The following is a 27,319-nucleotide window of genomic DNA, read 5'->3' on the forward strand; positions in this document are numbered from 1 at the left end:
ATTTTAAAGTGTAACTTATGTAAACATGACCAACTAAAGTAATTTGCGGTATACCGAGGCCATGGTGCATTTTACTAGTGGCAATGTAATGGCACTTTAGAAAACAATTTCCCGTTTTTTGAATTGTCAGGACTACTGTCGAATCAAACTCGGCTAAATTAACTAGTCCCAGCCTTATTGGATATTTCACAGATCGGAGGCGGGTTTTGGTATTTTCGTTCTCGTGTGTTTTGCGCAGGAGCCTGCAAGGAATGAACAGCATTGGAGAATTTTCGCGGCCTTTGGAGGTACATTTGTGTCCCTAAGATAGCACCCTAAAAGGTCCCCACGCCTTTTTAGACAGACAACACTGTTAAAGTCCAACGGACGACGCAAATTGGTATCACAGATTGTTCGTTTGACTGACATTTATTTACACAGGTGTTAATTAAAATAGCTAGCTAGCATGTTAGCTAGATAGCTAGCTAATGTTAATGTTAATGTGTAATATGGACTACTAGCAAACGTGAGTTGGATAGATAGCTATTCGGATTCCTAACATTTTATAATACACTTGTATTTTACAATAGACTTGCTTGTATTGCTGATCAATCATACTTGACAGATGCTGGCTAACTGTAACACTATGCAAAGCAGGAAAAATGATGAAGGCTTTATTCTGGTGTCTGTAGTGGAGGACTTCACGCTAAAGTTGTGGCCTTCGTGGTTACAAAACTGTAGGCCAGTGAGGACTCAACATACATTGTACCTCCGAGTGGTGGCATGCAGAATAATTGACAACGTGAAAATAGTAAGTAGTCTACTTTTTGTGGCATGTGTTATGCTAGGAAGTTGCTAGCAAGTTTTGTGGCTTGTGTTATGCTGCAATATCTCAGCAACGTCAAGGGGAAATGACTCAATACAAATTATTCGATAATATTATTCGATAAAATGCACTTAGTAAGGTCTCTAGTAGTTATGTTCCAACACATTAAGCATGGGGTTCCAGTAGCTGATTATCATGTGAACTAGTGTCTGGAAGGCTACTTATTTAGCTGGTGTTGCCCCACTTGCAGATTTGCCATCCTGTAAATCTAGTTCTAAATCAAATCTGACTATGATTTGTAGTTCAGTAAAGGCAAATATGTTTTTCTTACAGTATGTGACCATCAAAAATCACAAATTGATTGTAGCTAATGAATAAAGTGCATCCTAAATTATGCTGAGTATACACGCACACACATACTGTACATGCTAAATAATCACTATGGTCCACACCCATTATGCTTTGAAAATGTATATCCCTGTGGCCTGTATTGTGTCCCACAGCTACAGCTAACAGCTACATCCATGTTAAGTGTGTAACAGGTTAATACATCTGAAATGTGTTCATCTAGTTGCTTTCCTACCCTTATCATAGAAGTGAAGCTGGTGTGAATTCAAACCTTGTTTGTCCTCATTCATGGTCTCCTTGTGTGTCCTGTCGGTACTCTCCATTGGATTGGCTGTTGGGATGCCAAATGCTATTCTGTGTTTACACTGTTGATTCTTGTTTCTCGTGCATGGTCTATTAGTAGTTGTTTTTCACATGTATGCCTGCTTAGTTATTATGTAATGCTATGGTGAAATGAAAGAAAGATCCAGCAAACAAATGTACCATGCAAAGCTTCACATAAACAACTGTGATGTTATTAAGATATAATTCCATAGTTATCCCTTTACATATGCATGTTTCATTTCTTTACCTTTTGCCATTGTTAGACAAGGAAGAATATAGCATGAACAAACAATGCTACCAAGGTACCAAACATATGTTTTATCTTTCATTATTTGTAGGTAACTACATCCTGTCTGCCCTCATGAGACTTTGACTGATAAGTTGCCTCTCCAGACGAGAGAATTCAAGATCAGCCATCCAAGTGTGTCGAAACGGTTAGCCATCCAATACAATGGCGTATTCCCTTTATGGCAGTCTGAATCGGGCCCAGCTCACCTTTGAGTACCTGCACACCAACTCGTAAGTCTGGCTCGGTCTCTGTCCTGGGGAGTTCCCAAGTAAAATGTCAGTGTAACTTGTGACGGCACTGATCTGCAGTCATTTGCATTGGTCCAGTGTCACATAGCTCTGTGTCTATGCTAATCCTGAACTACAGTATGAACTCTGTGTTCTCAACATTGCATTTTAACTCTACGTTAAGTTTGCTTAAACTTAATTACTTCAACTAGGTAATAACAAAGCAGCCTCCGTTGGAGCCTTGAAGTACGTCCATTTATGGCTCACACTGACATCATGAGAATAATCTTGACATACGTGAACGGTGGATTGAAGTACACAGTGTGATATACCGGTGGATAGATAGATGGATAGAGGGATAGATAGATAGATACATAGATAGTGTGCACACCCCAAAGAAAGACAGATACAGAATGTATTAAGAGGTATTCGAGGTAAATAACTTGTGTGTTTTCTGTGTCTGCGTTGTTCTGCAGTACAACCCATGAGTTCCTGTTTGGGGCCTTGGCGGAGCTTGTCGACAACTCAAGGTACAGTATTCAAAACGGTGAACTGCACTTATCGCCTGGGGCAAGGAATGCGGATTCGGCATAGTTGAACCTGAATAGCGTGTGATAGGTCAATTCATCATATTCCTGCCATTCATTTTATAGCCTCTTATTCATTTTGTTTTCTGTCCCAATATACAGGGATGCAAATGCAACAAGAATTGATATATACACAGGTAAAACAAACTTGTGATTCCATAAAGTGAATATTTCGGCACACTGCATAATAGTTGTGGTATACTGTAGATGTCAAGTGCTTAGTAAACTTCTGTAAAAACAGGATCTCTTTATTTTGCTACCTGCTTGAATGTGTGGTGATGAGGTGCATTTAGTGTTTTGTTTGGTGTGATGTTTATAGTAGACTTGTCAGGGCACTGTTGACCAATGATCCGCTCACTCACCCACACTATCCTTCTGTTCCCTCCCCTCAGAGAAGAGGCCTGAGTTGAGAGGAGGCTTTATGCTTTGCTTCTTAGATGATGGAACAGGAATGGAGCCAGGTAAAAAACATAACCTCCTTCTGCTCAGTCTCAACATAAAGCTAGCTGTTTCTTAGTACATCCCTTACAGAAATTTCAGGTTTGTGGTGAACAATGCGAACATTTAGTTTTTGTAAGGGCTTGTAAAATGGCCTGCCAATCACCTGGTGTTGAGAGGTTTTGTGAGTGTTTGAGATGCTATTTGCCTTGATGTTACCAGTGTTCTCCATTGTAAAAGTAAAAGTAAAGCTCTGCACAATGACAATAAAGTTGAATCTAATCTAATCTAAAGTTCTTCAAGCAAACATCATTTCGATGTTGTCCGTGTATCTCTGAAGGAGAGGATAACAGGAATGTGATCACTTATTTCTTGTGTTGCATGTTGCATGTTGCAGGCGAGGCCACTCATGTCATTCAGTTTGGGAAATCCAGCAAGAGGTCTCCTGAGTCTACACACATAGGCCAGTATGGAAATGGCCTGAAATCGTAAGAAAAAAAATAAATGTTGATTCCTCCACTCACTCCATATTTCAGTATGTTTGTATATATCATAGTTGGTCCTTTATTTCCTTATTGCCCTTATTTATGAGTGTGCCTGACCGCGCTGCTTTATTCTTAAAGGGGTTCTATGCGCATGGGAAAAGATTTCATTCTTTTCACCAAGAAGGAGGATAAACTCACCTGCCTCTTTCTGTCCCGCACCTTTCACGAGGAGGAGGGCTTAGATGAGGTAAGGACTAGCGTTTTTGATGGCTCTTCAAACACACCCAATGTTCAAATTCATGTGGTCTCTAACCTCTTGCCAGTGTATGTGTTTGTCTTTCACTTTGATTTGGTAATTTTAGCTGTATCCAGTTCAATCAAATACAGTTACACAGAGCATTTTAATTATTCATCTGTTGCCATGAGAGAACAGTGCCAAAAACAGTTTTCATTGTCAAAGAAATCCTTAAAATGCAGACCTGCCAACCTGTACACATTTTGCATAGCAACCACACATTTTCACATCAAAGTGAGCCGATATGATTGTTTTACATAACTACGCAAGAACGGGCAGACATCCAACTTCTCCGGAATGCTCCCTGGAGCATGTCAATTAGAATGTCTAGAATGTAGAAATCTATTTCATGCGAGGGTTAGGGATGGCGAAATTTAAAAAAAACATCACACAATGTTAGTTCGTGCCCTTTGTATTATACATTTTCCCCAATCATTGTCCACTACTTGTGGAGGAATAAGGGTTTTGTTTTGGGGAGAAAAATAATTGCTTTCACCAAAATTACATTTGGTGGTGTTACAGGAAAGTATATTAACCAACGTCTTCGTAAAAAAACTTACCGATTGCCAACAGTCTCTGTAGCGTGCTGCACAAAATCCTTTGCAATAAGTTCCTGTCGTCATGCCATTTAAGTACAGATGAATAATAAAACACAACAAGTAGGCATATGCTAAGTTAGTCTTTCGTGTCTTTCTATATGTTCTAACTGTTTACATAATGGGTAACATGCTTCACATAAGCCTTATTTAGGTTAATAGTGGCGATTTTTTTTAGCTGCGCAGACAGGACCTGTCATGTAAGGCGTACAAATAGTCACTATAGTAACCGGTATAAACTGTTTTCGGAATGGCTACGTGAGCTCTGCTGCGGCAGAGCCATGGCTCTGTGCTGTGGTTGCGCTTAATAAATTCCGCCGTGGGACGGCTCATGCTCACATTTATCATTTTTAGATATTGAGTGATCATATCGCCCCATACAATACAACACCAATAACACGTGTGTGTGCAGTGTAATAACAGACACTGGCTGGCATTCGGGAGCTTTAAAAATAGTGTTTTTTTTGTTGTTTTTTTTAACCGGCGGCAGAAAATTTTAACGGTCAACGTTGATTCGGTCAACCACCGGTTAAACGGCTACCGGTTAACATCCCTAGCGAGGGTGAGATACAGAGAGAAGGTGACAAGTGAGAATGACCGGCAAAGTGGCCTCTCTTTATACTATTTTCCTTCTGCCTACGGTGGGTTAAATGAAAGACTTGATGAGGTGTTTTAAATTTGCGTTCCACCAGCTGCCGTTTTGTATAACTAAAAAAGAGTGTGATTGTGAATTCACATAGGCCTAATACTTTGATGTTGTCTTGGAAAGTTATTACTTGTTCACCAGTTATTTCAGTTAGCATTATATTTTCAATGCGTCACTGTATTTTTTTAAAAGACAAACAAACATGTAGGCTATTATGAGTTAAGGGATAGACTACACACTGAGCAGACAACAGATGTTCATTAGCCTCCATAGCCTATATTTAGGCGAATTAAATATGTTGGCATAACATGAGGTAATAATAGACCTGACATGAATGAATTGAGGCCACATATAAGAAAATGGACAACATATCAGTCCCTATCAACACACGTGTTTCTCATAGGTCAGGATCATTAGGCTTTAAAACAGATTATCAACATTATAGAGCTACTGTAAAAGATTAGGTTTGCGTTTTCAGTAACACATTGGATCAAATTTAGATAAATATCTGACATTAAAGATGGGTCGCTATCCAAAATGTATCTTCGTGGCTATGTCTGTTTTTGGCTGTGTGCATGAAGGCCGACGTGAGCCATTTTTTTTTCTCAGTTTGAGTTGCTACTCAAAAAATGTCATCAAGAGCAGCAGGTCTGAAAATGGAAATCAAGGTGTGAAAGTGTTATTCATACTTCAGTGAGAAGCTGCCACTCCAATTATCTCTAGGTTATGTTGGCCAACTGAAAGTTCAACCCAGTCAAGTGACGGCATCATTTCTAGAACAGTAATATTCTTTCATGATGAAATATTGATTGTCCTTCTCAGGTGATTGTTCCTTTGCCAAGTTGGAATGCCAAGACAAGGCAACCGTTTACTCAAGATCCAGAGAAGTTTGCAATTGAAACAGAACTAATCTACAAATACTCGCCATTTAAAACAGAAGAGCAACTCTTCAGTCAGTTCAAGAAAATCGAGGGAAACAGTGGTAAGTCTTCTGTGTACCTCTATTGTAATTCCTGCCCTAGGCCATGACATTGAAAGCCTTGCGTAGATTGATGCCCAGTCCAGACATTTCGAGCTTGGTTTCAAGCTTGACTCTTGACCCTGTCGAACCCAGACTACTCCTGATGTACTGGTTGGCAAGTCTTGCGTGGCAGCCTCCGCCATCGATAATAAAAAAATAAAAAAATAAATAAAATATATATATATATATATATATATATATATATATATATATATATATATATAAATGCTATGTATACTGTATAAATGCTGTCCTAAGCCTGGCTTAACTGAAATATGCATACTCGTTTTACTTTGTAATCGATCGTGGCTCTTTCTCCTTGTAGGTACACTGGTTGTGATTTATAACTTAAAGTTAATGGACACTGGCGAGACAGAGCTGGATGTCCAGACAGACCATCAGGATATAATCATGGCGGGTGTCCCTTCAGAGGGAGTGTGAGTATGGCCAGAGGGTGGCTTGTACAGTGTCGTTGGGTAACTTGAAAGGCACTTATAAATAAAATTAATTAATTAATTGTTATTATTATTATTATTAAAGGAGAAATCTGGCTATTTCTGACATCGTTCTCCGTTTCTCGAGGTCACCGAGAGGTCAATCGAAAACAATTAACAACATCTTAACATTTCCCTTACTATTGCTAATGCTACAGTGCTACACTCTGGGGGCATGAACATGGGGGCTCACGAACATGCACTCAGAGTGTAGCGCTGTAGCTCAAGTCAAGCCAACTCAAGCTAGGTAGAACGATTGTTTTCAGTTTTTTTTTTTTCGTACTGACAGTACTCGGTGACCTTAAACAGATCTATCTAATAACTCTCTCCTTTAACCTTTCTGTCTTTTTAAAGAATGCAGCCGTTACTTTTTCCTGCTGATTCATAAAGCCACTTTGTGGTTTACACTTTGAAATTACCAGGGCCAGCTGAAAGATATTGGACATAGAGATGATGTTTGTTCCCATGCACAGTATCAAAAAGTTTGAATGGCATATGAAAGAATATGGCATTTAAGAATAAGATTGCTTAAAACATTATGTTAACATGTTTTAAATATTGTTAAGGGTCTAATATTCAGGACCAGATAATAAAATCAGGTTTATTATGAGAAATATAGAGAAATTGAATAGCAAAAAAACTCGCTGTTTTGTTTATGTTTTTGTGTATGTGTTCCCCCAGGAAGCCTGAGCGCCGGTCTTTCCGGGCGTACGCTGCTGTCCTGTACATCGACCCCAGGATGAGGATCTTCATCCAGGGACACAAAGTCCGAACCAAGAGATTGTCCTGCTGCCTCTATAACCCTAGGTACATGCGCACACACACATACACTTACGTGCTCCTTACATAATGCAGACATATTTATTGATACCTTTATCAGACCCTCTTACATACTGGTTTTATTGTCTGTGTGATTGTGCATGTGTGTGTGTGTGATTGCGTGTGTGTGTGATTGCATGTGTGTGTGATTGCGTGTTTGTGTGTGTGTGTTTTATTTTTTTTGGGCTGTAGAGTGTACAAATACACATCAACGCGTTTCAAGACCCGTGCAGAGCAGGAGGTTAAGAAGGCTGATCATTTGGCTAAGATTGGTAGGTCTTCCTCTTAAAAATGTTCTAATAGAATTGTAAAAGATTAGAAAGATAAGGCATGTGAGGTTATGAACCGCCCAGACAACCATTCACCACTTTAACAATTAACAACATCTTTCCCTTACTATTTGATAATGCTTCTTTTTTCTTAACTTAAACTCAGTTTAGAGTTAACAAAGGTAGATAAGATAGTGACACAGAGGTTACAGTATGTCACACAATGTGACTGTTTCTATACTTGTTGCCCCTAGTTTTTATGTAGAATGTATTGTATCTTGATTTTGTGTCATCATTTTCTTTTCTGTTTAGAATTACTACATCATTTATGTTATTATTTTTTTTTTTTTAAATGATAGTATTAGCATTCTATGATTGGCTTAATTTAAAGACAAGGTCTTGGTGAGCCATGTTTTACACAAACTCTGCAAGGTATGAATGCTAGCACTTAAATGGTTTCCATACACCTCTTATCTACAATGGCCCCTCTGTGCCTTTTTTTCCCCCTAGCTGAAGAGAAGGCCAGGGAGGCAGAGAGTAAAGCCCGGGCCTTGGAGGCCAAGCTGGGGAACGACCTGTCCAGAGAGGCCCGAGTAATGGCACCACACCAGCACGCTACCAGTCTGACCTGTTAGTGAATAACCAGAAACAATGGCACCGATGTGATTTATGGACGTATTCTTGTTCTCTTCCTGTAGGCAACGTTACGCAAGGCCCAGGACGCGGCTGCAGGTATTCGAGCCGACGCCGACTCGAAGCGCGCCATCCACGCATCCAAACAGAGGTAGCTCTAATCTGTTGCATCAGTAAAATACACTTTCATAAGTTTTCTAAATGGATATGTCACGCAATTACAAATAGTTGAAGTAAACAATTGGCAAATATGAAGGGAAAGATTGTATTCGTCAAGAACAACCATCACTTTCATGTTGAGAAGGGAAAGATTGTATTTGTCAAGAACAACCATCACTTTCGTGTTGAGAAATAATACTTGCATTGTCCCATCTTTAAGGAGGCTAATTTTTATATATGTTATAAAATCTAATCTAAAACCAAAGTCACGTCTGGCCCTGCAAGACAAACGCTAAGTGCTGTCGGTGTGCTATTTGAAGAGGAAGTACATCCTCCAGGAAGGCTGCTTTATCTAAAACCACAACTTCCATGGCCTTAGTCTCCATTTGAACCTTGAAGACCTCCTTTTATGAAAAGCATTTTGTAAAGTCAAACATGCTTGATATGCCACTAGGATGGAAATCTACTGTATATTTGGCAAGAGTAGAGTTAGAGCAGTAAAGGTCTTACTAAACTTGTGTGTTTTTCAGTTCAGCACACAGTCCGTATGTGTGCTTGTATTTCATGCTTACAGGGAACAGAGACTAGAAGCTATTGGTGTGCAACTGGCTAATGTTCAAGTGATCACATTTCAGTTCCTTGTCCCAGTTTTGAATTGCCTAGGTCAAAGCTTTGGTTTATGTCAGGAACTTTGCTTTACACTCATTGTCTATCAGGCTATCATTAAGGCAGGGCACAGGCTGTCATTACATTTACGTCTCACCCATTTAGTTACATATCACCTATCCATGGGCTCTCACAGACTCTCCTGAACTATATTATTATAACTGAACCTAGAGGTTTGTCACCCCATTCCAGGTCTCTTTGGCTTTATGATTTATCTGTGGATGAAACTGGAGCTTTTTACGTCTTTAATGAGATAGGACAGCGGAGAGAGTGACAGGAAGCAAGTGGGAGATGGAGAAGGGGTGGGATCGGGAAATGACCCGACTCGAACCTCGAATGTGGTATGGGCACTAGCCAGTTGCGCCACAGTGGCCCCATGTTAGATGTGTTTTTAACACACTTTTTGCCTACATAAATAACTGTCCACACTGTATGTGTTTGCAGCTGACTTCTATTTTGGTGTGTGTGTGTGTGTGTGTGTGTGTGTGTGTGTGTGTGTGTGTGTGTGTGTGTGTGTGTGTGTGTGTGTGTGTGTGTGTGTGTGTGTGTGTGGTTACGGTTACTAGAGCCCTGAAGGAACCCAAAGAGCTGAACTTCATCTTTGGGGTGAACATCGAGCGACGAGACCAGGACGGCATGTTTGTATATAATTGCAGTCGCCTCATCAAAATGTACGAAAAGGCGGGACCGCAGCTTGAAGGAGGCATGTGAGTATGGGCCATGTCCAGAATTTAGAAATAAAACCATACTGAAATAAATACATAGTAGCACAGTATAGTTGCTAACAGTATAATGCTTCACACATGCTCTGGCTCCAAACTACTTATCAGGTCAATTACATCTCTTGTCACTATAATCACTTTTTTTCCTTTCACTAAAAAAAAAAAGTCACGTGTGTGTGATAACTTTGTATGTGTGTGTGTCTATCTGTTACATAGAGTGAGAGATTTATCCAGGATGTAAGTAATTATGACTGCTGCTAGTGCTTTATACGTATACTTAAGCAAGAATTTGAGTTTGAACATTTATTGAGCAACCAAGGGGACAGCATGTAACGGCTGATTCAGACCGCTGACGTGGCGTGTGTATTCCGTCTGTGGTCCGTGGCTGCTGTGTCGTGTTTGATGTGAGCATTCATACCAGAAACGTCTCTGCAGCGCCACTGCGGCCTATTAAAACATCTCTTTGCTGTCTCTTTTGGCTGGAAACGCTTCCAACACGCTTGGCTGTCGCGTGAAAAATAGGCGTCGGTCCTGTTTCTAGCCTGCACGCGTTTTGAGATGTGCTGACACGCGCCTTGAGATGTGCGTGTCACGCAGGCAGTGTGCACGCTCTAACCTGTTAACATGGGCACCGAAATGAAAACGGACAGGTAGCGCAGCTGACACAGTCGCCACACATCTGGTGTGAATCGTTCATAATCATTATACAGCTGTGTGCACCTTCACTTTCATCTTGCCCTGCTCTCTCTCTCTCTCTCTCTCTCTCTCTCTCTCTCTCTCTCTCTCTCTCTCTCTCTCTCTCTCTCTCTCTCTCTCTCTCTCTCTCTCTCACTCTCTCGCGCACAACAAACCTGTCCCTTATTTGCCTGCGTATAAATTAAAACATTAACAATCGTGCAAGGACTGTTCTCGGCACATAGAAGGCGACTGTGATTTAAATGAATTGTGATTAAATCCGGTTAGCATCATTTGTTTGTTTAAAACTGCTGCATTCAAGTTAATTCTGCTAAGTTTTTTATCATAACTTAGTCAATTGTGGAGACCAAACTCTACAGTTAAGTTATGTGCAAGCATCTAAGAAGCCGTATCCCTAACCTAACGTTTGAATGCTGTTGGGTTGTTGAGGTTAGCAGCACGCCATAACATCACAGCTGTTTGTCAATATCAACTACTCATGCAGGGATGTTTGCTTAAACCCGATGGAAATGGAAATGTATTTTCCAAAACGGCTTGTCTCAAGGAGGGAAAAGAATTAGTCTGAAACTTAAACACACATGGGGAAACTGAACAGTCCAACCAGTAGACTATGATCAGCTATACAATTAGGCTTCTTTGTTTCCAATATCTCCAGGCTTCAACCAGTGCTGCTGGCAGCTGAACCAGAAAGAGACAGAGAGAGGTAGAGCTGGTGGAGAGGAGGAGGACAGCAGCTAACATGTTGTGGGAGAGCAGTTATTGCAGAGGGAACAGCCGATATGGACAGCAGACACAGACATATGTAGAATTAGGGTAGATGACATAAGAACAATTTCAGGAAAACGGGTCTCATTTTAATCAGGGACATCAGCAAGCATAGAGGCACGGGCAAACATCAAGCTACACGATGTGACCTTATGCAATGGTAACAGTAATGTCTGCATAATGTGTGCTGTCATGAATAAATGATCAGAAATACAGTCAGTGTTCCCCACAGAATTGAATTGTATTTGTGGTGGTAGGTGAAGGGTGTGTGTGTGTGGGGGGGGGGGGGGGGGTTCTGAGTCGGAGTCAATAAGATGAATAGCCTATAGTTATACTTGCCTTGCACGACAAGTCAATATTGAGAAGTAACTAACTTTATAGTGTGCTAACCTCGACAACCCAACAGTATACTAACAGTATTCTATTCTAAAGAATTTCATGCCATTTCTATAACATAGAAAATCATTGCGTTGTGGTCAGTTTTGATACTGTGGTGGGCCGGCACAAATTAATCAATGTATGGGAAACACTGACAGTATTTTTTCTTTTTCTGTTTTGTTCTCATAGGAATAGTTTGCCTGTTGTGAAATGAAACCATATTTATATACATCAGTAGTATGTTAAAACAAAGTGTCAATCCCCCCAATCCCTGCTTACCAGGTCGGCTACGACCACATATAGAACCAATTCCTGTATGAAATACTGTTGACTGTGATTAATTCAAAGCTCTTTTGGCTCTTCCAGGGCGTGTGGTGGTGTAGTAGGTGTCGTGGACGTGCCCTATCTAGTCTTGGAGCCGACCCACAACAAGCAAGACTTCGCCGATGCAAAGGAGTACAGGCAGCTCTTGAGGGCCATGGGCGAGCATCTCGCTCAGTACTGGAAGGACATTTCTATAGGTGAGCGACACCTTCTTTTCAACCACGTGTCACATACAGTGATTTTTGACTTGAGTTTTGAGTTTTGACTGGACATTTTATTTCTTTGTTTTATTAGTAAGGATCACGCTAATCAGAATGTCTGCCACGTAGACAGACACACATGGTCTGTAAGATCTGTAATGATCCTCAGCACCAAGCTCACCTTATAGGACTACACAGATCTAACAGCCCCCTGAATATGTGCTGTTGATTTAAATAAGAATTTTGTAGGGGGTACCCCATATCCGTCTAAAACCGACAAAAAGGGTCATGCTCTTACCTGTGTCAACAACATTACACACGGAAGAACCATGTGTACTGGGCCCACACCAACAATGCCAGAGACTTCATTTACTGTATTGTTGTAGCATCAAAATGAGTTTGAAGCCATTATTTTGAGGTTAAATAGATGGATACTTTATTCATCCCGAGGGAAATTTTAGGCATCCAGTAGCTTATACAACCATAACACAACAAACAAACACACATACACATATATATCTCACATACATAAAAGTCACTCACAGAAATGTAAAAGTTTAAAGAGCATGTGAAGTTACTACAAAGGGCTGGTATGGACTGGTCATGTGACGCCTTGACCATGATGAGGTGCTAAATGTATTGCTTTTGGTCCTCGACAGCTCAGAAAGGCATTGTGAAGTTCTGGGACGAGTTTGGCTACCTCTCAGCCAACTGGAGCGCACCGCCAGCCACAGAAATGCGCTACAGACGACGCAGAGCCATGGAGATCCCAGTCACCATCCAGTGCGGTGAGCTGACCAGCAAACACACAGGGCACTAATTTGATTCCGCAGCGCGCAGTGCGCACGGCTACCGTGCTGTGGAATTTCTGTACTGGAAACAGGCAATGATGCAATGGTATTGGCTAATTTACTGACATGTTGCATGGCGCAATGAGGCGAAATCAGTTGAGTAATTTGTAGTTTTTTTTTTTTTTATTGAACATCTACAGAAACATGACAGAGGTTGACTTTAAGTGACGATTTGTCATCAATGATTTTTAGAAGTTTTATGGAGATGGTGCTACTTTTAGGTTTGAATGAATTCATGTACTGAGAACTTCCTTTTCTGCGCTTTGTTCCACCAGTGCTTGTGTGTAGCGTGGTCTTGCGTGGTATTAAATGAGCTAAATGTTTTCCCCAGTTCAATAAATTAACATTAGTTTGTGCATGTCAGATTTAATGAATTGCATTGTGCATATTGTGTCAAACAAAATAGAGCCCACAGATGGGTCTTATGGTCTATGCAGTCTTGACACAAGCTTACCCAGAATGCTCTGTGCCGCAGATAAGTGTCTGAAGTGGCGGACGCTGCCGTTCCAGATGGACGCCGTTGACAAGAGGTACCCCGACAGCTGGGTGTGCCTCATGAACCCTGATGGCACGCAAGACAGGTAACTCCACAACAGCCAGAGAACACCACCCGAATTTGGGCGAATAATTGCAGCTGTGTGTGTGTGTGTGTGTGTGTGTGTGTGTGTGTGTGTGTGTGTGTGTGTGTGTGTGTGTGTGTGTGTGTGTGTGTGTGTGTGTGTGTGTGTGTGTGTGTGTGTGTGTGTGTGTGTGTGTGTGTGTGTGTGTGTGTGTGTGTGTGTGTGTGTGTGTGTGTGTGTGTGTGTGTGTGTGTGTGTGTTTTTTTCTCCAGCATTTTTCTCCATTTTGAATGTACTAGTGTTTATAGCTGTTTCTGCGTACATGTGGATGGAATTATTTTGCAATATGAAGGAGGAAAAATCTCAGTTTTTTATAATACCCTGCTACTTGTGGTCATGGCCTAAACTACAACAACAAAGTGAAAACGGTGTTTACGTTTGAGTGTGCGTCTTTCTGTTCATCAGCACAGTTGTTCTTTTCTACACACCAAACAGTAGTTATGTTTATTTTGGAGTTAAGCACACCTGCTTATTCTGTTATAACGTCTATTATTACACTTATGTCTCTATTTATGATTGAGAAGTGTTTTGTTAAACTTCGTGATTTAAAATGATGTGGATGGGATGTGTCCACGAGCCAAGAACTAAACTACACTGATATGATGCACTAACGGATCGCGTGTTTTTTTTTTTGGATGTTCTGCGTTGCTGTCTGTTCCTCAGGTGCGACGCTCCTGAGCAGAAGCAGAATCTGCCGGTCGGTATTCTGAGGCGGGACGTGAAGAGCACTGAGGAGAAACAGAAGGAGCTGTCTGAAAAGATCCGACAGCAGCAGGAGAAACTGGAGTCTTTACAGGTAACCCACCATCTCTTTGTGCAACTAGAAGGAAACTATAACTCGGATCGATTGAGATGGAGATACTTACTTACTTATAAGGAAACTATAACTCGGATCGATTGAGATGGAGATACTTACTTACTTACTTACTTACTTACTTACTTACTTACTTACTTACTTATAAGGAAACTATAACTCGGATCGATTGAGATGGAGATACTTACTTACTTACTTACTTACTTACTTACTTACTTACTTATAAGGAAACTATAACTCGGATCGATTGAGATGGAGATACTTACTTACTTACTTACTTACTTACTTACTTATAAGGAAACTATAACTCGGATCGATTGAGATGGAGATACTTACTTACTTACTTACTTACTTACTTATAAGGAAACTATAACTCGGATCGATTAAGATGGAGATACTTACTTACTTACTTACTTACTTATAAGGAAACTATAACTCGGATCGATTGAGATGGAGATACTTACTTACTTACTTACTTACTTACTTACTTACTTATAAGGAAACTATAACTCGGATCGATTGAGATGGAGATACTTACTTACTTAATTACTTACTTACTTATAAGGAAACTATAACTCGGATCGACTGAGATGCAGATAATGTGAAGCGAATGCTGATTTTGAAAAAGCAGTCATTTTGCTTTGTGGTGTTGTGCAGCTGTGCAATGGGAGCTGGGTCAGTGTTGTGGGTGTTGGACTGAAATTGATTGGGAAATAAACGATTAAGATGACAGTCTGATGTTTGGTTTCTCTTTCCTCTCCTCAGAAAACCTCATCAGTTAAGTCTTCAGCTGATGTGAGACAGCTCCCTCTAGAGGTCAGCATGAAGCCTGCAGAAGAGCGCAATGCACAGGTGCCTGGAAACCGCACATTAACACACTCTCCATCACATGCTTATAGGGACTTCTATAGGGTCTTCAGTAGGATACATGGCTATATACAGTCTTTATTTAATTCGGCTATTCAGTTCATACATTTAAAAAATGTGGTTCTGAGGACAATTAAAGGTCCAGTATGTAGGAAATAATGGAAAATAAACTGTATCCATTCCAAAAATGATCACTATATGTTGTCAGAGAGTAAGGAAACACGATGAATTGAAGTAATGGCTTATTTGACAACATTACTCTAACCCGTAAAACCCCGTAAAAACCATGAAAAAAATTAGTTACGGGGCGGAATCTCTTGGAATTTTCGTTTATGTTTTGAACGATTAATTCTAGAATAGCGTATTAATAATGGGCTAGCGCGTCCTCCTATTTGGGTTGCCAAATTAGCAAAGGCCAACTGTCAACAGCTGTCAGTTGTAGTCATGAACGCCTACGAGAGGCAGGCAAATTTCCAAAATTAAAACAAGAAACAAATTAAGTGGACATTGGAGGAGCTTCCTGAGATGGTGACGTCTTCGTCAGACGAAGAATATCAAGTTTGACGCAGAGCTGGCCATATTTCTCCACAACAGGCAGCCTAGGCTAAACTTCATCTGCATCGCTAACTTCAGCTAAATGTGTTTTGTTGGTTAGAGAGGTATTTTTTGTTTTCACTGTTTCCGTAATGTGTAGCTGGGTCATGGTTGGAGAAACGTTAAAGCAGCTGCAGGTCAACTAACGTTAGCTAAGTCTTCATTACATCTGGCAACCCAGAAGAGGCTCGCGTCTGGTAGTCTTGAGAACGTTCACCAGTGTTTTGATTTTGGCCTACAGAACGTTCGGTAACAATCCTACAAATCGCACCTTTAAATATATTTTTTGACTTGTCCTAGTAGGAAATCTATGGAAGAAATCTCCCTGTAGAACCTTTTTACCTTTAAGGATGCTGACATTTACCATCCCTTTGCCTCTCTTTCTGCTGCAACTCTGTAGACGGTGTTTGTTAAGAGATTGTGGTAGTGTTGCACAATGCTCCGATACTAAAAAGATAAGATAAGATAATCCCTTAATTGTCTCCCAAAGGAGAAATTTGCATTGTTACAGCGTCCAAGACAGTGAAGGAAAAGAGACTTACACCCCCCCCCCATACATCTTCAGTAAGACATGCAACAAATACACATTCCTTGGGCATGCTTCCCTGCACCATACCTGTTCGTGGGAAAGCACAACCACTGTATACAGCCATTATTCACAGTAACAGACAGTCTTATCATCCTAGTACGCATTAATGCTAAATACATAATAAATACCTAAATACAAATACAAGGATGACCTGTTCTAATGGGAACGCACAGTTCTTAAGATATCACGATACCCTGAAATTAGAAATGTTATTAGTACCGATACTTTAAGATTGATATTTTAATTAGGTTTTAATAAATTATATATTCGTAATCAGTCATAAAAATAAATAAGTTCCATGTTCTGTCATCTAGGCATATATTCTATCACTTCTATTAATGATCGTTAAGGTTTTTGCCATAGTATAGTATTGTTTCAGTATTGGTGTCGAGATACTTTGCCATGGTATTGTATCAAAGTCATAAGTTTGGTATTGTGCCTGCACAATAGACTGTCGGTATCTAAATGCTTTGAACCTGTCGTCCTTTTCCAGGGAACCCGTTCGTCTCAGCGCTCCGCCGCTGCTCGCCCTCGCTCTCCACCCCTTCCTTCCGTGGTCCAGAGAGCCGCCGCCGCCGCTGCCAAGCCGTCCCCATCGCCGCGGCCCACACGGGCACCCGCTCCACCCCCGGCCAGAGCCAAGCCTCCACCGCCACCTCCATCACCAGCCAAGTCCTCCCCCAGGGCCGCCGCGAGGGCTCCACCCAAACCCGTGGCCCCCACCCCCAGTCCGTCCTCCAGAGCGGCCTCTCGGAGGACCACACGGGTACCGGCGGTAAGGGAACGCACCCTTTTGCTCTTTGCTTTGATACTGTTTAAGGTCAAGCTCAAGGTGAGCTTCATTATCCCATAAGAGGAAGTTTGTGTGGTCGTGAACAGGCTTATTCTAGGCTTATTCTACTAGAAAACTGTGTCCAAATCCTTATAGGAAGGTGTTACCACACAACAGCCATCATGGATTCACTACTTTGTTCATTTTGGCTCATAAAACTTTAATCTGTCTCCTGTGTAATATATGGAGCCCTGGCTTTGCCGACAACATGATTTCGCTGCTATCAGGGTGGAAACCGTGATCTCCAAATCCATTAATTTTCAGGAAATTTAAATATTTTTTTCAACATTGAGTCATCAAATAAAAAAATAAAAAAAACAAATTTGGAGATATGAGGTTTCCACCCGACAGCTGCGATTTGCTCTTTTTATTACAGATCACATATCACACATCACATTCCAGTCACATATTTGCTACATATTTCTAGTGGCATTGTTTGTCATTGCTGTCTCACCTTGTTCATGATTCCTTTAAGCACTCCACATATAGGTGTTGATGTGAGTGCGCTGTCACTGTTTTTAAGTTGATTTTTGAGGCTTTTTGCCTTTATTTGGATATGACGGTGAAGAATGATAGGAAGTAAGTGGGAGAGATAGATGGGGTGGGATCCGGAAATGACCGCAGGTCGGATTCGAACTTGAAACCGAACATGGTGTGGAAGCTATAGCCAGTTGCGCCACAGCGCCCCCCCTGCACTGAAATGTTTAACTGACAAGCATTCAATAAACAGTGGGGTTTTATTGAACGGGCCGACAAAAATAGAACTGCATCACAATTGACAGGGCAGCGCTGGCAGTTTGACGCTGGTGTGTGGGGTTGTAGGGGGCAGCCGTGGCCTACTGGTTAGCGATTTGGACTTGTAACCGGAGGGTTGCCGGTTCGAACCCCGACCAGTAGGCACGGCTGAAGTGCCCTTGAGCAAGGCACCTAACCCCTCACTGCTCCCCGAGCGCCGCTGTTGTAGCAGGCAGCTCACTGCGCCGGGATTAGTGTGTGCTTCACCTCACTGTGTGTTCACTGTGTGCTGAGTGTGTTTCACTAATTCACGGATTGGGATAAATGCAGAGACCAAATTTCCTTCACGGGATCAAAAGAGTATATATACTTATACTTACTTATACTTGTATCGAAAAGAGTGGAATCTAATGTAATCCGGTGTGGAAAGCGGAATGCTCTGCACTCATGTGCTATATGTGTGGAGGGCTCTACTGGTCTGTCTCCTGTGACGTCTCTGATCATACTTATCTTACTTATCAGCACCTGTTGTTGTATAACAGTGATTAACTTCGACAGGCAGTGACAGATACTCTTTGGTAATCTCTACTGAAAAAGAGGAACAGCCTCCTAGTACATGCTAGTACCTGTCCTGGCAATTTGTTGACACCTTATGAAGCTTGTTTAAAGTAGAGTGAAACATCTCCTTTAAGTATAAATGACAATTGATGGCAATGTGAAAAGATGAATTACTAATAGACGACATTACTTACTCCATGTTACAGAATCCAAATATGATATTGTAACTGGTTAGTGGTTATTTGGACTGAGAGTGGGCACACACATTAAAGCTGCACTCGTAGGTTATGTAAGGCAGTAAGTGATTTCAGGATGAACAGAGAACAGAGCTTTGCTGTTGTTTCTCCACTTTAGTCATCATCAGCTAAGTCCCCCAGTAGAACCCCAGTTAGAACAGCACCAAAACGAGGCGCCGCACAAAAGAGCCGAGTAAAGCAAGAAGAAGAAAAAGAAGAAGAAGCGGAGGAGGAGGAGGAGGAAGAAGAAGAGGAGGAGGAGGAAGAAGAAGAAGAAGAGGAGGAGGAAGAGGATGAGGAGGAAGAAGAGGAAGAGCCAGTCCCCAAGAAAACCAAAATGGCTGCTCCAGCACAAAGAGGAACCAAAGCTGTGGAGAACAAGAAAATACAGAGCAAACAAGGGAGCAGTGAAATGGAGGTAAAACCACACACACACGCACACACAGAAAAAATGCATCTAATAAGCCTCCTTGAGTTGAGCATGTTTCAATTTCAACAATAAACCCAGGTCATAATAACCATAACTGCCATTACAACATTCTTTGTACCCAAGTCGGATTGGCTCATGGTTTTGAATGAGAAGATGCCTGGTTGACACAGTAAAAAAAAGGTGATCCCATTTTTCCAGTATTGTCATATGGGGTCATTAGCAGAAGAGATCTAGCACACTATTAATTCCACTCTGCCTGTGTTGAATGTGGCAAATGGCTGGAAAGCCTGAATGAATGAATGACTGTGAGCTCTATCCTCCAGGAACTAACTAACGTGAATGGATGTGCACTGTTTTGTCTAGGTCAACAGCAGCCTTGCCGATGAGGGTGTGAAAACAAGTGTAAAAGATGCTCAGAAAGGTATGGATCTTAGCATTGTTTAAACTTCAAATTGGTTTTAAAGGTGCCATGTGTAATGTCCGGCAAAAAATCAATTCATACTCCACATTCCATAAAAGATGGGGGCAGTATACCTCCAGAAAGTGAGTTGGTCTACCCCAGAGTAACAACCGAGACACGTGTATTGCAGTTTGGCTGGTGGTTATGTTGCCCGCATACCGCCTCCTATGGCCGAAACTGGTATTATGACACCTGTCGGGCTGTGGCTAGTAATTTAGCACGCTAATTCGGGTTGATATCTCTGCAGCACTATACCTTGTAATTTTTTTAATGACATCATCGTCCTTATTTCTTCTCATTCTTTTGATGCGTGTAGCTCATTTTTTGGATATTTTTACCTCAATTCTTACACATGGCACCTTTTAAAGGACAATTCCGCCTATTTTTCACACAGATCTCTGTTTCTGGAGGTCACTGAGTACCGTCTGTATGGAAGAAAACAGTCGGTTCTACCTAGCTCGAGTTGCTACAGCCAACAGCTAGAGCTACCAGGCCGCTACAGTGTTAAACTCTGGAGGCACAAACATGGGGGCTCATGAACATGCCCCCACAGTGTAGCCCTGTAACTGCCTGGCAGCTCTAGCAGTTTTCAGTTGTTTTCAGGGTTTTTTTTGTACAGACAGTAATCGGTGACCTCGAGAATTCTCCTTAAAATACCGATTTCATGACGTGCATGAACCTTCTGAATCTTATGAATTTCAAGTTGAGAAATACTGCATACTGGTTAGATATTCAGGGAAGGTGAGAAACCAGAATGGGAAAAAATATAATAACACTTTCATCATGATGATAATAATAATGTCCTCAACAATAATGGCTCAGTATTGTGAACATGGTTTAAATCACTAATTTTCAAAACCCAGTCCATATACATTTACATGCTTGTCAACACCATTATGGTAACTTGGTATTTAAATTGTAATTTCAAATTCCGTTGAATATTCCATGTCTGCATTCTTGTTCCAACATTATTATTTGTTTATTTTTCATTATTTCCATTCCAATATATTTTTTTATTTTTATTTTATATTTCTCACCTCACATTGTGTTATCTATGTATGTTGTACCTATGTCACGTACCTATGTCACGTTTAAGAGAATGCCAACCACACTTCAACAAAACTAGGCTAGTTGTTTGGCAGATCTAGCGTCAAGTAGACGCAGTCTATTTAAGGGCGTTTCTCCTCTTTGATTGTTTGCACTGATGGTCTGAATGGGACCGAAAACGTTTTGCACTTTGGGAGCACTTTGCACTTTTCACTGACTGGATTAAAAATTGCTACATTGGTGTGCGAGTTGTTTCTAGACTGAAGGACCAAAACCCAGTGTGGCCCTTGAGCCAAAAAGTTGGCCCTCCCCTCCACTCCATCCTCTGGGAAGTGCATTAGATGCATTGCCACATATTTACATTATCCATATATTTATATTTGTATGTGTGTGCTTGGTGTTGTAGATAAAGGCATGCTGGTTGAAGCCAAGGTGAATGGGCAGTGGTTCACTGGCCGTGTGGCAGCTGTCGAGACCGGGAAAGACAGCGTCCGCTGGAAGGTGAAGTTTGACTATGTGCCCATGAGCACGCCAAAAGACCGATGGTAAGGACACACACACACACACACACATACAGACAGACAGAGATATAAAACACTCTTTCACACTGTTTTCAGCGGGGATGTTCAGATATGTGGTGTTTTTGTCCATCAGGGTATTTAAAGGAGGTGATGACGTGCGCCTCATGCGACCCGCTTCACCGGAATCTCGAAGTCCCGACACCAATCAGGGTCCTGTGCGCTCGGAGACTCCTCCCACCGCCGCCGAGCCCGACACCACCCAGAGCGGACCCAGCAAGGAGACCACCGAGGGCCTGGTCAGCATGATGAGGTGGGCACGTGCCCCGACACACCACACTGACCTGCGTCTGCGTCTACACTACTGCGTTTTTTTCATTTTCTCAAACCGCTCCGGTCCCATCAACACCCCCCCTCGGCTGTTATCAAAATCGCCGGAATGTACTGCCGGCTTGTATTGCTTAATTAAATCAAAACTAGTGCATCTTCATCCATACGAGCGCTTTCAGCTGTGTCCATACTACGCACCTGAAAATGCTATACATGACGGAAGGATGACCGTGATAAGACCCAATGAGGAGGCGCACGTGGGTTTCTGATGCAAATGAAAAGAGTGTGTAGTATTGTGGACGCAGCCCTTCTCTGGGCCTTTTTATTAGTGCACATACATGTCATACATCTGTGTTTGATTCTTCCTTCCTGTCGTACAGGACGCTGCTTCGGTATTTTTTCCCTCCTGATTTCCGAATTCCGAAGGATTCACTGAACAACATGACGGCAGAAGACCTTGTGGCGTTCCCCATTGTGAGTACCACACACACACACACACACACTCCACCACCACCACCCATGCGCATTCAGTCACAGTATTTACTTTTCTCACACACAAATACAAACATGCACACATACACACAAATTCACATGCAATCACTCAAGCATAATATGGTGATTTATTTTTGTGTGTCTGTGTCTGTGTGTGTGTGTGTGCACGTGTGTGTGTGTGTGCACGTGTGTGTGCACGCGCTGCCCTCCACAGAAAGAGTATTTCCAGCAGTATGAGGCGGGCCTGCAGAGCCTGTGTAACTCTTACCAGAGCCGTGCGGAGTCGCGGGCCAAGGCCATCGAGGAGAAGAGCAGCGGGGCGGAGGCCAGGCTGGCCGAGACCGAGGACAAGCTCCGCAAGCTGCGCACCAACATCGTGGCCCTGCTGCAGAAGGTCCAGGAGGTGAGTAGCACACACACACACTCGTCTGGGTCACTCAGACATACGGGGGTCTGTATTTAAGTGACTGACTGACAAAAGGCAAAGTCTTACCTCTGACTTAAACTAATGTAAAAACCAGGCAAAAATTATAATAAAAATATAATTTTTGTAATAAAAATAATATTAATAATATTTTAGTAATTTAGTCATGTATTGTCTTTAAACTGCAGGACAGGCAAAAAAAAACTTGTATTGACCACACTCATGTATTAACACAGTGCCCAATAGCCCAATCAATCATAATCAGATCATGCTTTAATCATAAAGAAAAAGGAAGAAAAGAAATGCATTCCCATGTATAGCCTGCCCCCGTGTATTAACCCAATGGCTGAAGACATTTTGCAAAATCAATGTATAAACCTCGGTTAATAGATGAGGATATGATGGTACTACGAGCAAGATCATAGGTGGGTCAGCACATTGCTCCTACACGGCATTTATTATGACCGCCGCTAGCGAAGCTAGCGAAGCGGTCATATAGGGATTGTCAAAGTTTTTTTTTTTTTTTTTTTTTTTTTTTTTTTTCCCGTCATCTACTTCCTGAAATTTTGGTCAACGATACCCGGGGCACCGAAACACCGGGGCACATGAAATTTGGTGGGTATGTAGCCCCACTAGACTTTTACGGAAAAATTTCGTTTGGTCCCCGGGGGCCACTCCCCCTCCGCGCTGGGCCCCCCGAAACCCAAAAAATGCAGTTTTTCCTAAATAACTACCTGAACCGTGGCACCGAGGATGAAGAAATTTTTATGGTATGTTGGTCTCAAGGGCCCACATCAACTTAGCCCATAATCACTCATTTGTGATTTGCACCCCCCCGGTAAAAAATGAAAATGCAATATCATTCTGCTTTAATCGCCCCTCTCTTCAGTAAAGACGTTCAGAACTGCACCAAATTTTATGTGTATGATTAACCTGACATTCTCTGGGGGTATGCCAAGTTTCGTAGAATTTCATCCATGGGGGGGTCTAAAAAATTAAGTTATGTGTACATTTAGTGACTCTACACTCATTGGCCTGTAGATGGTGGTGCACACATATACACATGCACACACACACACAGGCACCCACATACTATCGGTATTAGAACGGCTGATACATAATTACAAATTCAGTAGGATTAAAAGAAAGCCAAAATAAATATTCATCATCATCATCATGGCTGCATTTCCAGTATTGGCGATAAGTAGTCGTTTGTCCACTAGATGGCGCATCGTTGCAGTGAGACGTAATTTTGTTGGAAGTTAATCTAAAGTGGGTTAGAAAGACACTATGCTTCCTACAAGGACAAGACTGTAGGCTACAGTAGTTTACCGCAGAGAACGTCTAAGGGTAGGATGATTTCTGCATGAAATGTAATTCCCATTTCCTCTTGAAGCCGAAATAAATCTGAGAATGTTTATCGGACATGCTTGTTTTTTACTGCAGGTAGGCTACGTTAATCCTATCAATAGCAGAACATAGGTAAAATAATGTTACCGTTAGCATGGTTGAGTGATGGAGGCCAATTTGATTATTGATGTATTTGTAGAAAACCATAAATGCGTTTATAGGCTACCAAGCAAATCGATAACAGCACTAATTGTATCTTTCGACTGTCATCTCATTTGCTTATGACCATAACCTAGGCTACTAACAGGAGCTAAGTGAGTTAGCCACAACACGTTCGCTACGTGATGGTTTTTTAATGGAAATATAGGCCTAGGCTACCTGAAAGATAACCTGTCTATGATCGATCCCGTGATGATCTACATCTCCATTTAAACCAGATGTTTTAGAGCGCACGTTGAGATGTATTCAGGGCAGGGCTGTACCTACACATATTTGTTGCACGTGCTACAAAAATCATTCTTTGCGATGGATGATTTAGTACCAACGTTACACCGGTCAGATACAGTTTTGCCTATGGCTATTCCGTGAGACTGAGGCGCTTTTTGTTTGTTCGAAGTGCGTGTTTAGGGTGTGAGAGGGGAGTCGATGTGCTTTGATTCCAGCTTGGTAGTTGTAGTCTATGCGATTAAAAAACACGTGTGTGTGAAGTATCCAAACAATGATAACGCTTTCATTATGGCTGCTTTAGCCACAGACCTTGAGTTACTGTACAGTGGGTTGGGTTCCATTTAGAAGTGTCCACTTCATTCGCCCTTTCCGTGATTCACAGCTACGTGAAATGTATTACTACTGATATGCAAAACTATTAACTTTTCGCCAAGAGGTGGCAGCTTGATACTGTAAGGTGTAAGCCATTGGTTCCAACGGAGATTTTATTTGGGTCGCCAGCATAGCCTGGTGACAATTTGTGTTGTGTAATAGGCCTAGCATAGGGCCTACCTTATATAGCTTATAGTTTGTTAACAGTCACGGTTTTGTCATGCAATGTCTATGCATTTTTGCATTTAGAATAGCTCTAAAACCGGGGGGCGAACACGTCGCAGGGGGGGGCGCCAGTGCGTGGATATCTCAATCGCAAAATTAAACAATATTTCTATCGGGCGCCTACCATGGACTAGGCTGGGTGAAAATCAAAAGATTGCGTCAAAAGATTGAGCTTAACCATGGACCTCATGGTTGCAAAATGCAAGGGAACATGAATCAGCATATTATTTGCACAAACAATAACGGAGAGTAGCTCTTCAACTTTGCCCGTTAAAATGTGTATGAACAGTCTCGCAACGCATTTCATGAAGGCCCTTTTGGACATGTCAGTTATTTGCACCACTGGGTAAAACGGCATTTTGTTTTAGACTACTGGTATTTAATTTGTGCATTGACAATAAAGCTGAATATAATTTGAACTAGATGACTAAACCTATGCATATGTAGAAGAAGAAACATTCACAAAAATCCATGACATGACCTCTCTTCTTGATAGCTGTTGAAAACTGCATGGAACTGACAGGGATTGTTTTAGTTTAATAATAAATAAATAAATACATTATGCTGCTACCTTCTGCTTTTCCCAAATACAATGTAGCCTACAGGTGTACCTTTCATCAGTCCAGTTGCAATGGATGGACTATGATGAACTGCCCTACTTGTGATTGTTTAGAAATTTTAAAGGTTTTATAACAATGTTACAGATTTTTTGGCCCAGAAACAAATCTATTCACCTTTGCAGCGCCAGTAGGCTACTTTGTGTGCGGAATGTGTGCAAACACACATTCCAAACAAGCATACACAAAAGTTTCAAGAGTGGGGGATGGAGTAGAAGATGGAGACAAATTCATTAATATGATTTATTTTCGCGGAATGGGTGTGCAGGACTGAGCGGCGGTCATATTTTGTACCGCTACGCGGTACATCTAGTTTATTTACGATTGCTTTAGTTCATGCAAAAAAAAACGCTTCGGACTTGTAACCGGAGGGTTGTCGGTTTGAACCCCGACCAGTAGGAATGGCTTTGAGCAAGTCACCTAACCCCTCACTGCTCCCCGAGCACCGCTGTAGCAGGCAGCTCACTGCGTCGGGATTAGTGTGTGCTTCATCTCACTGTGTGTTCACTGTGTGCTGAGTGTGTTTCACTAATTCACAGATTTGGGATAAAGGCAGAGACCAAATTTCCCTCACGGATTAAAAGAGTATATATACTTATACTTACGATGCATATTTTGTTCAGTTGCAATGGTTTATGTTTCTGTGTGACATCTAAGTCGTTTTGGAAATCTTTAACCTTGCTTGTAGTAGTGTTGTCATTTCGGGGGTTTTATTTATTAGCTTAGTTCATCCTTATGTTAAAGTTAAAAACATGGCCTTGATGTGGATTGGTTGATTTGACAGTCACTCAATGATGAATCAGCAGGTATGATCATAGGATATCTGAATGATGCCCCTCCCCCCCCCCCCCCCCGCCCTCCCCTTCTTCTTCTCTAAGGACATTGAAATCAGCAGTGATGATGAGTTGGATGCGTACATCGAGGATCTGGTCACCAAGGGGGAGTGAGGACCTCACTTGTTGACCTGCCCCATTTTCCGCATTCCGTTCGCCACTTTTATACGACCCATTGGTTCTGAGATTGTTTTTGTTTTTTTTGTTTTGTCCCCGGTTGAGGATGGTGAGTGTGGCAGGAACGCAGTATTTTTTTTTTTTTCCTTTTAGCGAAACGTTTCACTTTTCTTGGATCTTTTAAAATTCTTCTACTGGGCCCTGATGCAAGAGACTCTGTAACTCTGTCCAAAAGATTTATTTCCTCTTCATTTCAATGCTGTTATGGCACATACAGTATGACTGTTCTCTGAGTCTGTTTTATATTTTTACGGTTTGTTTTAAACATGTATCATATGGCTGACATGGGACACACAATAAATCCTTTAAAACACATGAATTGATGTTCATGCTACTTTTTCGCTCGACACATTCAGTTTCAGTTCAGTTGGGGTAACGAGTTGACAGGATTTAGTATTCCTTACTGAGTCAAGTGTTTTTGGATGAATTGAATTTGAAGTGTTTGAAATGAAACTTTTGAGTCCTGATTTCATAATTATAAAGCCAGAGTCATATGGATTCATGTTAAGAAATCCAAATGTTATCCGGTGTCATTCACAAATTACAAGACCAAAAATGTGTTAAGTCATATTTTACATATATGTTAAATAACTGAAATGAAATGCTAACAATGCAAACACATGATTGCTGGTGTTCTTTTGGCTTTAGGTAGTAGAGTATGTGTCCCAATTATTTGAAGCGCTCCAGTTGATCAGATATCATGTAATGGGTAAGC

General features: G+C 41.5%; 1 protein-coding gene across 1 annotated transcript; it reads left to right on the forward strand.

Annotated features, from left to right (window-relative positions):
• The first annotated feature begins 227 nt into the window (after nt 1–227).
• morc2 (MORC family CW-type zinc finger 2) lies at nt 228–26,923 on the forward strand. Its single transcript, XM_076289034.1, has 28 exons — nt 228–287; nt 672–790; nt 1,816–1,996; nt 2,470–2,523; nt 2,683–2,717; nt 2,973–3,041; nt 3,416–3,506; nt 3,642–3,750; nt 5,863–6,022; nt 6,387–6,498; nt 7,237–7,362; nt 7,567–7,646; nt 8,154–8,236; nt 8,342–8,427; nt 9,668–9,808; nt 12,029–12,183; nt 12,846–12,974; nt 13,513–13,618; nt 14,321–14,453; nt 15,237–15,323; nt 17,015–17,296; nt 19,001–19,300; nt 19,676–19,733; nt 21,226–21,364; nt 21,474–21,650; nt 22,048–22,141; nt 22,374–22,562; nt 26,473–26,923. The coding sequence occupies exons 3-28, from the start codon at nt 1,929–1,931 to the stop codon at nt 26,539–26,541; spliced, it is 3,132 nt and encodes a 1,043-aa protein (XP_076145149.1). The 5' UTR covers nt 228–287; nt 672–790; nt 1,816–1,928; the 3' UTR covers nt 26,542–26,923.
• Nucleotides 26,924–27,319: the final 396 nt, after the last annotated feature.

The sequence above is a fragment of the Alosa pseudoharengus genome, unplaced genomic scaffold (genome assembly GCF_046254945.1).
Source record: "Alosa pseudoharengus isolate Yale_2024_CS ecotype anadromous, Long Island Sound unplaced genomic scaffold, YU_APseudo_1.1 YU_APseudo_1.1_scf_17, whole genome shotgun sequence".
Classification (NCBI taxonomy): Eukaryota; Metazoa; Chordata; class Actinopteri; order Clupeiformes; family Clupeidae; genus Alosa; species Alosa pseudoharengus.

Coding starts and splice junctions, on each gene's coding strand:
- morc2 (XM_076289034.1), top strand. CDS start 1,929: ATGGCGTATTCCCTTTATGGCAGTCTGAATCGGGCCCAGCTCACCTTT. Junction 2,524..2,682: donor GAGCTTGTCGACAACTCAAG/GTACAGTATTCA, acceptor CCCAATATACAG/GGATGCAAATGCAACAAGAA. Junction 17,297..19,000: donor GGACCACACGGGTACCGGCG/GTAAGGGAACGC, acceptor TCTCCACTTTAG/TCATCATCAGCTAAGTCCCC.